At 39.0% G+C, this 17,046-nt stretch overlaps 1 protein-coding gene across 1 annotated transcript in view; it reads right to left on the reverse strand.

Annotated features, from left to right (window-relative positions):
• Positions 1-9,025: 9,025 nt before the first annotated feature.
• MAN1A1 (mannosidase, alpha, class 1A, member 1) overlaps positions 9,026-17,046 on the reverse strand; it is a 104,573-nt gene continuing 96,552 nt past the window's right edge. The window contains exons 9-11 of the mRNA XM_009999091.1: positions 16,483-16,655; positions 10,877-10,992; positions 9,026-9,558 (exon numbers count right to left, since the gene is read on the reverse strand). Of these exons, the coding sequence (XP_009997393.1) occupies positions 9,432-9,558; positions 10,877-10,992; positions 16,483-16,655 (416 nt within the window). The 3' untranslated portion in view covers positions 9,026-9,431. The remainder of the gene's footprint in view (positions 9,559-10,876; positions 10,993-16,482; positions 16,656-17,046) is intronic.

Raw genomic sequence — 17,046 nt, forward strand, 5'->3', positions numbered from 1 at the left:
CCCATTGGACTGCGAAGGTGTGTTTTAATTAGTTTTCTACCTATCTGTATTCTTGCAGTGACACAGTAGAAAAGTGCTTCACGAGAAAAGGAGGAAATAACAAGGGTGTTTGTTTTGTTTTCCAATAGAGACTCTCAGATTCTTCAAATGTAATTTCTGCTGTCTCAGCCTGCTAAGTCTCATCCTCTTCTGCTTTTTGTTCTCTTGCTGGCATGGGTTGCGCTGGAGCTGAATCACCAGAATTAGTTTCCTGGGCTATCTGAGCTGTGGCTCTGCTGTGCCATGAGCAGCTCCTGCTTTTAGGAATTTTACTCTCATGTTTTCTGTGCTCTAAGACATGAGTGCGTTTGGCAAGTGGAGAGGGTGGCACTCTGTTCCCAGCTTCCATGGGTGGTGGCTGATTGATGCTCAGTCAGTATTTTATTGTGAGTTCTTGGTGCAGTTAACAGCTAGTGAGGCAGGGCTTGTTTGCTCTTTGGCAAATTTCAGTTTGGGCTGCTTCTAGTTTGTGTGATCATTCCCAAACATAGAGATTCATGGTGATGAGAGCTGATTTTACATAGTAACAAGCAGTGGAAACAAAGCATGCTTGAAGCTACTTCTTGGCAATTTGCTGCTTACTGTTAAAATACTGAAACAAAATTAAGCAGGGGTCTGTCCTGAGCTGCAATCTCCAGGGAAATGACTGGACTGCAGGAGGAGTCAAGCTGTTATGGTAACCTTGCTTCCCATATGGTGCTGGCAGCGCTCAGCTCCATAACGTTTCTTGGCTGAGATGCTGTGAGGGATACCTGGCTGTGCTGCAGCTGAGAAAGCACTTCCAAAGCCCTTGCTCCCATTCTGATGTATCAGTGGGAACCCCAGTAGGACTGAGGAGGTGTGAGGGGCAGCAGGTGAGAAGAGTTCGGTAACCACATAGGATGGGGTCTGAAGCTCTTTGCAGCTTGGACCAGACACTTGACCTGCATTTTTCACTGCTTGAGTAAGTGAGCTTCTGGCTGTCTGCATGGCATTTCAAGTCAGCAGATGACAGTAGTGGTTAGAAAAAACTTCTGGAACTGAAAGGTGCATTGAAATAGATACATTTGCAAAGAAATATGGCTCTTCACAACTAGCACATCTACTCCCCTTATCAGCTCTGCTGTTGGTTTTTCATTTAGTAGCAGGGAATGGAGGATTATTTTTTTCCTTCTGGCTTGTGCTACGTGTCTCAGCAGGTTTCAGTTCACTCTGAACACTGTAGAAGCTGTTCGTTGACTAGATGGTGCTACAGTCTTAAAATCATCTGGCAAAGTTTAGAGATGGTCAAAACCTCTCTTCATTGTGTGATTCTGCATTAAAAATCTGAGTAATTAGAGTCCACTTTCAGCTGGATTACAGCCAAGGAGCCGGGAGCAGAGGCTTTTGGGCCACTACTGCTGATCAGCAGCTCTGTTTTGGCATGCCCAAAGGTGTTGGTCTGCAGCACCCATTCACCATCATACCATGCTGTAGTGCATGTGGGTGGGCAGCAGGACTGTGGGGACAGCCATGCTGGGGCACACTGGTTACTCACAGACAGGTGGTGAAATTGGCAAACCCCACCTTACACAGGGAAAACATCAGGAACCTGTTGTCTGGTTCCTGAGCCATGAAGGAGGAGCTCTGTGATGCTTGAGCTAGTGGTTTGAGTCTCTTCTCCCTCTGCCTTTCCAGGAACAGCATAACACGTGTCTTAGACTAATTCGGTTGAGTTTTGAGCTGTTGTGTTTTACTATCCCTGGCTTTCTCCTGTGATCTGGTGTTTGTCAGCTTCTGCCTAGAATGGCTATGGAGGGTTGTATTAATTCGCTGCTGCTGCTCTCGTTACCTCTGGGTGGTGTCTTGGAGGACAGCTGAGACAAATCCCTCAACTCTTGTGCAGCTGTGGATTAGAAAGTGTTGTTTAAACTGTACTAACTGTAACTGCACATGAGAAATATATTTTTAGGGTAAGGTCTCACTCTGCTTACTTGTGTACCGTAGAAACATAGCTCAGTATTTATAGTGACTTAGTCTTGCAGTGGTTTTTGTGGCTCTTGTCTTTTTTAAACATGGTATGCTTATATCTAGTTGTTACCACTGGAAAACTGAATGCAGATTTCTTAGGAAAAGCATCTACAACACATACAAGAGGAGCTAGGAATTACATCAAACCCAGAACCAACAGTGGCTGAACAGCTAAAAGAGAATACAATTATAACAACCCCCTTGTAAATACAGCATTTGTTATAGTTTTGTTTATCCCTTACTTTGTACCTTCTGCTATACAATTCTTTACACTGTACTTTTGAAATGCAGCATTGTCATATTTTTAAATTGCAAATTGAGGGACTGGTATGAAGCTTTACAGATAAAGCTTTTCACAGAACATAGCAACATTTTTTCTTGGGGGGTGAATATATGATTGGACATGGCAAACATGGAAGCAGCAAGGTTATGAACCTGCTCCTCATCTGAGTTTTTTTCAAGTTAAGGGATTTAACATGCTAGGGGAATGCAGCAGTGATTTGTAAGATTCAAGATGAGTGAGCTCTGAGAATGGACCTCTGTGAGAAAGGTCTCTGACTATGACAGGGGCCAGGTGGACCTGAGGTACTCGGAACTGAGGGAAGCAGAGGTGCTGCAAGCAGTAAACATGAAGTGCTGGATTGATAAAAGTAGGACTATAGCACAGAAATGTTTCATGCCAACTGAGGTAGCTTAAGTGAGAAGGTAGAAAGTTGCTTGGGAGGGAAAATGCTGATAATTATGTAGCAAGTATTTAGCAGGTAGAAGTTAGCAGTAGGCTCCAGCTAGAGATAGAAGATTATAACATCTGAACTGCTGCGTAAGAGCTACGAGATTGTAGCAGCAATGCAAGAAAGCTGAAAAACTTTTGACATGCAGTTTAGTAAACAAGAGTTCAGAACAGCTGAGGTTAACCAGTGACAGAGTTGCTCACTGTGCAGGCACTTGCAAAGCCTCATCCTTATCAGTAGCTACTGGACCACGTTATGTTGAGGCTTGGCAGCATGGCAGCAGTGAGGCTGCCACAGCTCCATGCCTGGGGGCCAGCCAGTAGCAGGGCTGAACATGAATTCCCAGTAGGCACATCCCCACACAGACCTATACAGAACATGTGTAGGTGTGTATATGGCCAGCAACAGGTATCAACACAGACATACTCAGCACTCATGCAAGCTCTTTATTCCTCTGTTTTCCCATTCTTGGGAAATTGCCTATACCCCTTGCTTTGCCCACCTTTGAGGCTGCCTCTAAACATCCCCTAAGTCTTACTCAATGCCAAAATCCTCTTCCTCTGCATACTCCTTGGCAATGCTCTCCCTGCCAAAAAGTGTTCTAGAGATTAGCTCCTGTTGACTCATCCTGATGGGTGGACACCTGGGAACCAGGGCTGAGGCTCCCCTGGGGTAGCCCTGGGCAGCTCCATGCCTGGGGTCCAGCCAGTAGCAGGGCTGAACATGAATTCCCAGTAGGCACATCCCCACACAGACCTATACAGAACATGTGTAGGTGTGTATATGGCCAGCAACAGGTATCAACACAGACATACTCAGCACTCATGCAAGCTCTTTATTCCTCTGTTTTCCCATTCTTGGGAAATTGCCTATACCCCTTGCTTTGCCCACCTTTGAGGCTGCCTCTAAACATCCCCTAAGTCTTACTCAATGCCAAAATCCTCTTCCTCTGCATACTCCTTGGCAATGCTCTCCCTGCCAAAAAGTGTTCTAGAGATTAGCTCCTGTTGACTCATCCTGATGGGTGGACACCTGGGAACCAGGGCTGAGGCTCCCCTGGGGTAGCCCTGGGAGGGGACCTGGACAGGATGTCCTTTCCTCTGAGTCCCTAACTTGTGTTCCCACCTGCCTGTATTCCCCCTGTTCTCCTCTGGGAGCGTGGAGATGGGCCTTTGATGGGCTGACTCCTATGGGCCTGGGAGCAGCTGGGACAGGGCATTACATGGTGCCTCACTATGCCATTGCCTGTGTGCTCTTTTGGATATGTGCTGATGTACTTATTAAAATCACATAACCTACCATTTATGTAGGATTGTTATTTGCAACATCAGAATCCTTTTAACTATCCCCCACGGCTGAAATAAATGTCCTTGGCTCTTCTGTCATGTCCATTGCCGACCATAACATTTCTCTCTGCTTCTGGAATACTAGCAAGTCCCCTTGTCATAGGGTGATGCTCCTTGGCAGCTGAATCAAGGGCCAGAATGTGATAGGATAATAAATTCACATTGAAAAATTTAATAAATATACACTGAATTTTATTTTTATTTTTTTTTAACTTGAGGTGCTCAAGACTAATAGTAGCTCTGTGTGCTCCTCTGAGTGATGGTGTGAAAGCAATGCCCAATTGAAGTGGAGGGATAAAATATCAATAATGAGAGGGGTCTTTAATATCCTTTAAAATGTCAGTGGGGGAATGGTGAAACCCAAGCAACCTTCCACAAATGTGACACAAAGTGTGCACTGGAAAGAATGTCAGTTTTAGAGAGGGGCTTTCAGAGGCTCATTATGTGATTTTTAATTACAGGGTGAAAGCTGGTGCACACAGAGAAGCAGATACTTCAGAAATGAGGGTCAAACTGCTGGCTTTTGAGGTAGGTACTGTTGCATGCTAGCAGCCTGAATGCTCACAGCTAACTGGATTCTGCTGCTGTGTGACTTGCTTCATCCACAACTGTGTGTGTATGAATGCATAAAACCAGGAGCAAGCAAAAGCCTGGGTGGTATCTCTTCCTGCAGTATTCAGACAGGAACTTTTGAGTCTTAGTAACCATTTCCTGGGTTTGGCAGTCTGCTTTCTGATGCATAATCTTTCCTCCTGCATTTGAGATCAACCAGGACAGACTAATCCCAAGATTAAGATGGATCAGATGAAGGGCTGTTTACACAGCAGATGCTGTCATGTGAGGGCTGAGTTCCTCTTGTGACAGAGCAAGGCCATAGAGCAATGCAGATCGTGAGGAAAATCCTGTTTGTCTTGACTAACTGTCAACTCAGTCCACTGCAGAAAAGAAACTGCAGCAAGTATGCAATTGAGAGACTGAATTAGTGGAATTCTAACCCAGACTTGTATTTATGTCTCTGTGAATAAGTCTGCAGTAAGGTTTGCATTAGTTCATGTTTAACTTGTTGAGTAGCAGTTGGCATGGTCCTGGAGCCAGCTACAGGCAGGGCTGCCTGCTGACTATGCCAAGGATTGCACTGTAGAGCTGCACATTCGCTATACTGGAAAAGAGACCAGAGTGAAGAGATGCTTTCAATAATTACTCAAGCAAGTCTAACAATTAAGTCCTTTGATACTACTGAGATTTTACTGTAAAATCATAGCAGTTTATTTCACTCTCACCTTTTGATGAGGCCTTTTAATAAACAGAGAAAAAAAGGCAATAACCTCATGAGCTGTAGCTGTTATTTCAGTATTTAGCCGGGAGATCTTACTGTCATGTCCTTCCAATATAAAATGTGTTACAGTTCCTATGACAACTGTGCCTCTCTCCTCTGGAGCATGGATTAATGATAGCATTTCATTACATGATCATGTAACACTGGGCACTGTGACAGCCTTGTCATCTCCCCTCTGGTGTTTGCTCCTAAATGGCATTTAGCTGAAGCTCACTTGTATTGTGCAGAACATGAATTGGAGTGACTGACCTTCCCTGTGCTTACTGCCTGCCACCTCTGCCTTCCCAGCTTCCTGCTTTTCATTAGTAAGTTCACCTTCTACTAAAATACTGCCAGAAATATCTATAAATGTATTTCTGTGGTGGCACTTCTATACACTGACTAACATTAATTAACAATGGTATCTTAACAAGTACACTGAATACCAATGCTATCAAACGAATCTGCTGGCAAAAATTCTTGAGTATAGCAGTCAGACCAGGCTATGGAGCAGGTTTCTATATTTACTTCTGCAACAAAACACTTAAGAAAAAATATAACAAGTTGAACAGATATATTAAAAGACTTTATTCACAGTAGAGAAATTTTTACAAATATAAGTTCTTAAAAATTAAGCATCTTGATCTATTATGTATTCCATAATTTCACTTTTCTATAAAGATGAAAATACTAAATGGACTATGTACAAATTAAAAACAAATGCATTATAGAAATGGATAAAATGTATGATGAAGTCACCGTAGAAACAGTGAGCCATTAGGCATTGCAAAAAAAATAAATTGTGTACAACCAACACATATGCAATACTTATCTCACAATCAAAGCTTTTTTTTTTTTTTTTCCCCCATGAAACAATGTGGGTGCCATTTAAAGTGATTAACCTCTTAGGATTTAAGATATGCAGATTTAAATGCATTATTATGCTACAAAGAAATGGAAAAGTGTTTATGTGAAGATAATGCCTGCCTCCTCCTCCCTCCCCAATAAAGCAATTTATTTTACCCTTATGAATGACTGGGAACACAACGTGACTATCACTAGCCACTTCCATGCAGCTAGTTCAGAGAGTGGGAAACAAAACAAATGTTATTTTAGCATTCTAATAAGCAGTGGTAAGTACTGCCTGTTTCAAAATGATTGCTCTAACTTTGGTGTATTGAGGTTATTAAAAAAAAAAAAGAAAGAAAAGAAAAATCAATATATTCTCAGTTTATGAAAAGGTTTCTTACAGTTGGCAGATCTACACGTTGTACAATCTTCTTGTCTACTTACATTAGTTTACAAAAAGTACAGTATAGTGCAGTTTGTACATACAACCTGAATACCAATACCAGTCACATCAAATTTGTGCTCTTTCAAATAACTGTAACTCTCAAATTAAAAAAAAAATAAATTAAAAATATTAATATGAAATGTCTGTATTACAAGGATAGAGTCATGATGCTTGTGTTAAAGCACATAGGATCCAATGCATACACTGTGTCAGGTGTTTGTAGCCTTTTTGAAATATGCCAAAGAGCTGTCTGGTTCTCCACTATTTCTCTTCTGCTTCTTAAGTAAAGGCAAGATCACTAGATGCATCTGGGAGAAGTATATGGTGGATAAGAAAACCATGTAAAATGAGGTTTACAAAACACATTTCTCAAATACTTTTTTTCTGAGCTGTTGCAGTTATTTAACTGATATGAGGCCTAGAGCGACCATGTGGTAGGCAGAGCAGATGACCCAATAAAGGTAACCAAGACAAAAGTAAGAATTATTACTTTTGGTTAAAGAGGGAAGATACTTTTGTATCTTTTGTTGTAATTTCTCTGTGGTACTTGGAGGTAGGGGGGAAAAAAGCTCCCTTTATAAATACTGTTTCTGAAGAAAGAGAATCAAATATTGTAGTCCTCCAACAATACAAATTCTGGGGTTTCAAAATGACAGCAGTTCTGCTTTTCAACAGAGCCAAGACTTTATCCTTGCTCATTCAGTTTCAGAAAGCTGTTACTGTGACATGAGGGAATCATACTTAAAAAAAATAGAATAATCCTGCAACTAGTAAAAGGCAGTAAAGCAAAAAGTCTTGAACCAATGTGCACATTCCATGTAAACAGACTTTATGTGAGGCAGATACACATACATTTGTATCCATCCTCCCAGTGCTGGGTTGCCCAGGCTCTGCAGGTACCCCTGTTAGCTTGCATGTACAAGTGCACAGCTCTGCCGGGCCTGCCATGGAAGGTTCAGCATCACTGAAGATCCTTTTGCCTTGCTCCATACATTAATGTCTTTGGCAGCTCATGTAGCACATTCCACCTTCTCTGTCTGCAAGCGAAGCAGATGGGCAGTGCTGTCTTTACAGACTCCAGAGGGTCAAGTTTATGGGTCAGCCTCCAGCTGTTTATATATATATGTAAAAGTAATCGATTACCTTTGCTCTTGACTTCTACCTAAGAAAACTTACGCAGACCTCTAGTAGTATAGAAAAAATGTACTCTGTAATGAATGAACAAACAAATGTGCTTCCTCAGCTGTGGGTAACTATGCTGGACATGTGAGCTATCTTACTAAATAACTTTAAAGAAGGTTACTGTTCAGAACCATATTTGTTTTGCTGCCATCCAATCAGTGAATAATGTGCTTTCTCAAAATGGGAAGCAGGTGTTATAACCTACAAAAAATGTATGAAAGTCATCCTGTCACTAAATGAAAACACACGTAGACTTAATCACATAAACCACTCCAAACTATACATTGTGCCTCATTTTTTTTTCCCTTTGGTGATGCCACAAAGTAAAACATTTCTGGCCAAGGTGTCACCTTTCTTAGTAAGCCAGGCCTCTGTTCTAGGGAATAATTTCAAGCACCCTGTGCTTCTGTCACTTGGACAAGACAGACTTGGTGCTTTCAGAAAGTTTTAGTTCTACATTAGGTAATTCCCTGTCTGAATGATTATCATCTTAGAAGGACAGAAGTTTTCTTTAAGCCATCTGAACATCTAATTTTATTCATGTAGATAAACTTAACTGTTTTGTGACAAACTATTGTCTGATGTGAAGTCTAAACCAATCTGAATGTTTGACAAAGTCCCTGAAAACTAAACAAGTTATCTCTGGTATAATGCTCAGCTGTGTTTCCAAAAGAATGGCCTCAAGTATTATTCCTTTGTCTTTTTACCATCCAAACAAATGCAAGCCACTGGACTAACTAAAGAAAGAAGTTAAGAATCCCTTTTACTTAATAAAAAAATTACTATCTTATTTTATCCCATAGTAGCCTGACAGAAGCTATGAGAATAACACCACTTAGAAAAGAGAGGAAACAATTTATTCTACTACAATATTCTAATCAAAACCTGAAAAACTAAGGTCTGCTAACTAATGTGCTAAATTCATAAAAACTAAGTTTAGACTAACTTCAAGGTATACTGCAGTTTCAGAGTTGTGTCTGCATGAGATGAAAATATTCCTATGTTGACTTTGTTGACAATGAAATACATCAGATACTTTATCCAGTAATGATAGACCCGCATAAGAAGAGGCTGTCACAGTCACAAGATTTGTCTTGAATGACACACAATACAAATTAACATAGAACAAAACAAAAAAAGCTCTTCATACTTATTTCAATATGGCTTTTTGCAACATGGCAAAATATTACAGCTTAAAGCAGACATCTCCTCACAGAGGAGAAGAGAATTTTGCAGTCAAATTAAAAGCATAAGAGGAAACAACATGCAGACTCTTTGCTCTTTTTGGCCAAGATGGCAGTGCAGCCTAACAAAAACTGGAGGGATGTCCTGTTTCTCTTCTAAGAAGTGGTTCAGCTGGATAAAAGGAATTAAGTTTTATCATAATCAGTTGGGGTCCATTCATAAATATTTTCTGTTAAAGAAAACAGACTGCAAAACACTTGATTTATAAATTTAACTTGGGAATTTAAAACCAAACTATGTGCCCAAGTCCTGGAAAGAAACATAAGGAATGAAGCAAAGTTTAACTTAATCTATTTCTCATTTTCTTCTTTATTCCCATCATCTTTCTGAAGAACAGGGAGAGGATGAGCCTCTGTGTTGAAGACCCAGTGATCGAATGGAAGAAGATCATCTTCAGAAAACAGCAAATACAAGTACCTGTAAAAAAAAGCAGGAAATGTAACCATATCAGGGAAGTGAAGCTACAGTAGTTTTCAGAAAAACATAAATATCTGATTTCCCTATATGAATCAGTCGTAACAGCTGACCAAACACTAAATACCAGTAAGTCCCAGCATCACAATTTAGGGCTTCTCAAATCAAGATCGGACTCATGGACAATAGCAACTGGAGACCAACAAAATAACACCTCTATCCTAATAGAGGACAAGGAAGGTGAGGCTACCACGGTTAAATATCAGTTAATTTCACTTCCATTTCATCCTTTGTAATTTTATTACATATTGTTTTGATAATATACAACCACAGTCATTTTTTTCATCCTGAACATCCACATATATCAAGGTGTAGGAATGAAAATACTGTAGTCTAATGCTGTCTTAACTCTGAGAACAACCAGTGGCTTAGGATTTTAAAAGAAGAAACTAGCACTAGAGTGGGAGGTTGGGCAGCCATTTACTAAGATAAGGTCCATTACAACCAACAGTAAACAATAACCAAATCCAACATTTTATTTACTGTTCTGATACAGGGTAGTAGCTACTGTAGCATGATTAGTGAAATTTGCTTATAAATGAAAGTCTGCTTCACAAATAAAATTTAATTTTTTCTCAATCACTATCCTTCCCTGAAGGCTTTTCTTGGTCTGATAGGCCAATTTAAAAGGTATTGTAGAGGCAGTGCACTACCTCAAACAAACAAAAAACCCAGGATGTACATAAATGTATTTATGATATTTCATTTACTTGAGTATCACGTTTTCTGTTGAAATGGCATGATTGTTGCTTTCTGGTCTTTGCAACCTTCCCTTGCACAGCAAAAAATCCCCATGAAACACACAAGACACAACTTCCTTTATTTCAATAAAAAGTGGGAAGATGGCGATAGATAATGAAAGCTTTTGGTTTTCTTCTTCACAAGCCACACAAACTTACCATGCAAGTTGACTTCTTTTTTTGGAAGTTTTAAAATGAAAAGTATGCAACAAGCCTGATAAGTCCTCTGTCTACTCAATTTGTTTCACTAGTGTCAGACTATATAATTAAATCCTATCAAAGCTAGATGTAGTTTCTCAACAAAGACTATTAGGTACTTGTATCAGAAGATGATTTTCAAAAGTCACAATTTAGTTTCTTGATGTAGAAGGGAAAAAAGGCAATTTTCCTTCCCATCACCTAATAAAAGCTCTACTATGTCAGTCAGATTTTGCTGTATGTCAAGGATAATGATAAATACATCTATATAGGTGATAAACAGAACTACTTAATATTAATGACAGTCAATTTTCTTTACTTACTTGAGTGTCTCTGAAAGGAAGAAACTTTGCTGCACATCGTCATGGCTTTCATGATTGTTATAAACATCTCTAAGGCCAGAATAGCCACCATCTACCCTGCAATGTTTTTCCAGTGCCTGAACAGGGGGGGGAAAAACATAGTGGCATTAAGAAAATGAATCACCTGTCATTTTTAATTTGTTTCACAATAAAACTAGCAAAAAAACCCTCACCCTGTCACAGATTTTTTTATAAAGAGATGAAAACTAGATAAAGCCCTAAATATAAAACTCTTTATAAAAAGACATAGGCACACATGTTGAATTGTACATGTAGGAAGAGAAGTAAATTGAGAAGTTAATAATCAAAGAAGTGAACACAAACCAGTATTCAGATGGAAAGATATTTGAATACATGGATGTAAAGATACATAGATTTTAATTTATTTTCCTTTTCCTCTTATTAAAAATAGGAATAACAATAGCCTTTCACCTCGCAGATTTGTCTATCAGCTTTCAGAGATTGTGTCAAATATACCTTGGTCATATTTTAGTGCTTAAAAATTATAGCGATAAAATTGAATACCATGATAAAGACCCATCTTTTTCTTACCTCCTGTAAGTAATTTTGAAAAAGGAAAGGCAGCTCTCCATTTTCTATGAAATTTGTTTGGTTTCTCTTTGCAATTATTTAATTTTTCCCCTGATATTGGCTTGTGACTGAATTTCTTTTATGCAGTAGGTACAATTTTCCTTTGATATCTTTCTGAAAAAGCTTTGTCTGTTACACAGGAGTAGATGGAAAACTAGTATGTGGCTGGACTCTATGGAATATGTTTACATGTAAAAATAAGAATGTATTTTTCTCTATCTAGTTTCCAAACTGTGTGAAAAGTTCTAAAACAGGTGATTGATTCCTGTTTTACCATTAAAACGAGCACATGGATCCCTTAAAAAATGTAATTTCTGCCCACAGGAATGTGATCAGCTAATTTTGAAGAAGAAAACAGATCAGATGATGGGTGCATACAGAAGGGCAAAACCCCATCAACCTGGTGCTGGAAGTGTAGAAGGTATATACAGTTTTACTGTTTAATAAACTTTGCTGCTTTTCTTTATTTTAGATTGGTGATTGCATTAGAAAGTGGTACCTTTATACTTACGTATGAGCTGTAACACTTTAAAATTGACGGCTTTCAATACCTTATTTAAGTATGAGTTCTCTTACCACCATTTTGTTTAAATATAGTTATTAATCTTTTTTCTTTGTAATTGACCTATTTCACAAGGTTGAAAGTATTCTTAGCTTCTTCAGTTTTCTAGTTGTTTTGTAATAACTCTCTGGTATGATGCAGCATAATAAAGGAGCAAAGGGAATCTAAGATGATTATATTTAAAACAACTCACTATTCAAAACAAACCCAGAAAGTGTTCTCTAGCCCTAAATATTTTTTTAAAATGAAAATGACAATAAGGATGATGAATTACTACATTTACTCAGGACCACACTACTCTGAAACATGGTGCCTGCTGTAGAGACAGGTACTGAAGTAACAACTTTCAGGCAGAAATAAATACCTGCAGCATTATCAAACCCCCAGTGGTGAGATGGAACACAACTGTTTCCTCAATTTCTGAAGTGACTACAAATATCACTGAAGTGATAGATTTCATTCACAGAAAGGTGCTGCATTTCAAACCACACACAGCAAGAAGATATGAAAAGGCAGAAGATACGTCTAAGCCAAGCAAACAGACAGAATAAGCGTTTTCTGATGAGAAATGGGAATAAAAGTCACTAATAATTACTGAGGTATCCATCACCTCCACTTGCTCTAAGGCTGTTCAAGATCTGTGTTTTGCTGTGTTCAGATATCCTAAACGTCCTTGTTTTTGCTGGAGTCCCTGTAGCTATCTGCATATATTTAGCTTGCATGTCAGGCTCTCCATAGTCTTCACTGGAGACTAAGCTGCCTATTGTGTATTTTAAAAGAGATGTTTCTCTAGGAGAGATCCTTTAAAGTATAACAGGCCTATTTATCTTTTTTTTTTATGTCTTTAGGTTCTTTAATTTTCCTGGACACTTTTACTAAGTGACAAATATACTTAAGTTTAAACAAGTAATTTCCCCTGGCTGGTAGTCCTTCCCTCTTGCCTACTCCAACCTGCAATGAATTCAAACGCTGAATCTGTGTCTGGACTTTCAATGTCAGACACAAGATTATGTTTTCCAAGGCACAGTAGAAGGAGAACTTGAAGGACAGGCTATTATTCAAGGAAACATCTGCATTCTAAACAGAGTGAGGTGAAAGAAAAGCAAATTGCATTTGGAGTTTATGTGCTCTAACATGTAGTTAGAGCCTTCTTTGTAAGTTCATTGTAGGGAGATACCATTATAGGTACCTGAACATACTGCTGTGATGGAAACTAAGAGGTTAACTTAACTCTTACCATCTTAGCCATTTAGTGGTATCTACTTAAGGCAGATGTGAAGCATCTTACCCCTCAAAACTACTTTACACTTAACTAAAGGAACAGGACATGCACGTGCGGCATTAGCATGAGGAAAGAAAGGGCTCTTGGTTGTCACTGTCCTTCAACTGCCAGTAATGGTCTTTTGTGCTCATACTTGCAGTTTAAGGAGTACAGTGATTTCACATTGACAATGGCATAGTGGTGGGTGGGAAGAAACAATCAAACACATTTTAAATTAGTAGCTCTCAGAAAATGAGGGTGGCTAAGATCAGTTATGCTGGAGTAATGGAAAACATCAAGCAGAGTGAAAACTGGCTGACAGCCTCAAAGTATCATAAAGGGAAAAAACAAAAGAAGTGCTGTGAATTCAAAATATGTGCTGCTGCAGAAAGGGAGACTTTCAAGAGCTAGGCTGATAAAGCCCTTCTGACTCAGTAACAGTGGATATTGCTGTTGGTCATTAACTGTATTTTTTCCAACTGCTGAAGTACATACAGAATGATCCTGGCCTCAAAGCAGAAAAGCAAGTTTCTCAAAGAAAAAATGGAGAAGCTAGAGCATGGGTTTAGTTTACAAAAGCTAGAGAAATAATTCATAGACCTGCTGGAGGGTTTAGAAGTCATGACCTATATATAAAGCAGCCTCCTCTTCTACTAGAAGGGCACCGGGAAACAAACCTAGTGAGTTCTTATTATCAGTGTCATGAGCTGAAAATGGACATGACACACCTGAACAACTTTTTTTGGTAACACAAATGGTCTGGCAGTTGCCCCTTTTTTCTTGTTTCACTTTCAGCTTCCTCTTTGTGCACCAGGTATCGGTGATTAACCATATTCAGTGGTCAGGGACTTCCTCAAAAACAGAAGGGTGGAGTGATGTGCTCTCTGGTGCAAGAGGAAGTAGAATTTATGAAACAGTTGTGATAAAATATCATGACACATGCTGGAACAAAAAAATACAGTATCAGGTGGAGCTGTATGGGCAATAAACATCAAAGAAGAAGAAAAAAAAAATAATAAAAAAATACTTGAAACCTACAACTGCCTGTATAACTTCTGGGAAGCTGTAAGATTTCTTTTTGTGAAACAACCAGATGCACGTTAGGACAGTGGAAGATGGGTCTGTACAGAATGACACCAGCTGTATCTCCCACACATGGGCTCTAATCCACTATGTTAGAGCCAGAGGAGAGTAACCACAAGAATGTTCAACAAAGAACACGTGGGGAGCACTAAGAAGGTAAATGAGTGTACAAACTTCAAATAAACACAAACAAACTGAACTAACAGAATAAAGAATAATATTAAGGAAAACATTTCAATTATGTATAACAATGTTATCAGTGTGGACAGCAACAATGAGTCAGGCAAAACATCTCCTGGAGAAGGAAGGAACACTTGGCATTGGTGAAGCCTGGTGGGATGACATCCACAAACAGCCATTGTAAATGTTCCAATTATAATCTGCCTGGGAAGATTCCAGTAGTAAAATGTGTGCCTATGAGGGGAGTGTGTGTGTGTGTTAGTGAAGAAGAAAGTACAGGAACAGCACTCTAAATTGGAGTTTTTATTTTAATAAAAATTGCTTTGGAATCATTAACTCAGAAGCATATTGTTTCAGGGCTGATAGAGGCAACACCTGAGCGATGCAAATAAGATGTCCTAAACAACTACCACCTACCTAGCTGAAAACAGAGTTGACTGCAGCTATGGAATTGCTGTGACTATTCCAACAAGGAGGAGTTAGAGCGTAAATACGTAGTTAATGCTAGCAGCTATTCTTTAATAGGAAGCAGATTTTACTATGTCATTCTTCAAGACTATCTAATTACTGATATTTTCACAACACTCAGCAACATTTGCATGACATTTGAGATACGACCAGTATCTCAGACAGTGACTACTGAATACAATTACAGATCTTGGCTATTTTGAGGGAGCCAGGTAACTGGCAGACGTCATGTTGCAGCCAGGTATATGGAGTCATAACCCCAGAACAGATCTGTACTAGGGTCCATTGGGGATGAGAAATTGCAAGTCAAAAGTCTACAGACTCTTTCCTTAGCATAGAGCAAACTGCCACAACTAGTGCTGTAGGCCCATCCAAGAAAGTTATAATCATACACTCCTAGGAGAAAGAGGTGCTGGGCAAACTGACAAACAGGATGTTTTTTAAATTCTGGAAAGCAAAGGAAAGGTCAATACGAACAAATACTGCAAACAGTTTTGTTTTCTTGGGGTTTTTTTTTGTATTTTTCCTAAGTATACAGCGCTGTGAAAATAATGTTCTTCAGCTTCCTGTATCTCCTCTAAGATCTCAGTCTGCTTAAAGATTGCAAAGGAATAGAGAAAGGCAGATAATATAGCAAGGGCAACATCAATGGGAGGAGAAATATGTGAACTCTACAAGTGTAATGATGACCCATACCTGGAGGATGAAACATGGTAAATCCAAAGGCTCTCATCTCTAACAGTAAGAGTAATTAATCAGTGCAATAGGGGAAACAATGCATTTGGTAAACCAATTATAGACTAGCTGCCCTCTTGGAATGCTTTTACTAGACAAACACAAATAGCTAGGCTCAGCATGACCAGTTGAAGCTCAAAGACAAGTGAGACACAGAAATTTAAAATTAGAAAAGATTATCATTAATGGAGTTCAGTCCAGATGACTTATGCTCTTTGCAAGTGACTAATTTTTTAGAGTGTTTGGTACTACCTAGTACTTTCTCTTGGCCTTTGTCGCCTTAATTAAAAATCACCTTTTTACAATTACTGTTGAAAATACACTTCGTAAAACTTATGAGTCCTTATGAGAACTTATGTCCAAAGCTGAAATTTGACATACATTTGCTCTTCCATTCACATGCAGTAATACTCGAGCAGTATATCCAAATATGACCCTGATCTGAGAAGTATTTAAGGAGAAATCACAAGGTAGTTTTCTAATATACAACACCAGCAGTATTTGCTTTTTTCAAAATTATCTTAATTCATCTGTTTAGTAAATGACTCTCTAAGAATTTTGTGTTGATATTACTGATTTAAAATAAATGTTTATTCTCCAGCTGCTAAACAACATCCAGATTTCATTCAATAGCTTACAGAACAACATATTAGGATTTAATAAAAAAGAAGTCTAACAGAGCATTACCTCTACAGCTTCCCATCCCCACTGCCTGTACTTCGGGTCATGAGTGAGGCGCCACATGTACATGTAGGTCTCTATGACCTCGGGTCGTAGGATGTAGTATTTTTCATTTTGTCTTGTAGCAATGGCCTCAACACCACCATCAAATCTGAAGGCTTCTGGTCCCAGTTTCATGCCTAGCCAATATAAAAACACAGGCTCAAATTTAAAAAGCTTTCAAATTATGTAGCCTAGCAAATCAACTACCCATTCATGTGGCATAAAGCCAGGATACCCAAAAGGTATATAATTTCTGAAAGAACCTGCAGCAGCTCCTTTTTAAAATATTTTCTAAATAATTCAGAGCAGGAGAGAGCTCTTCTTCATCAACATTTTAAACAGCAGTTCCAGTTTGAACAGGCATGCTAACATTTGCATGCTGGAAGACCTCCTGTAACTAGCAACATGTGAAATTTTGCTTTAAAGACAAGGATATTTACTTTTCTCTATCAAACTGGAAAATACACTCTGGGACCTGAAATGCTGCCAGGGTTGTTTTTATAAGAAGATTAAAGAATCCAAAGACAT

The sequence above is a fragment of the Chaetura pelagica genome, unplaced genomic scaffold, assembly GCF_000747805.2.
Source record: "Chaetura pelagica isolate M959 unplaced genomic scaffold, ChaPel_1.0 scaffold90, whole genome shotgun sequence".
In the NCBI taxonomy this organism is placed as follows: domain Eukaryota; kingdom Metazoa; phylum Chordata; class Aves; order Apodiformes; family Apodidae; genus Chaetura; species Chaetura pelagica.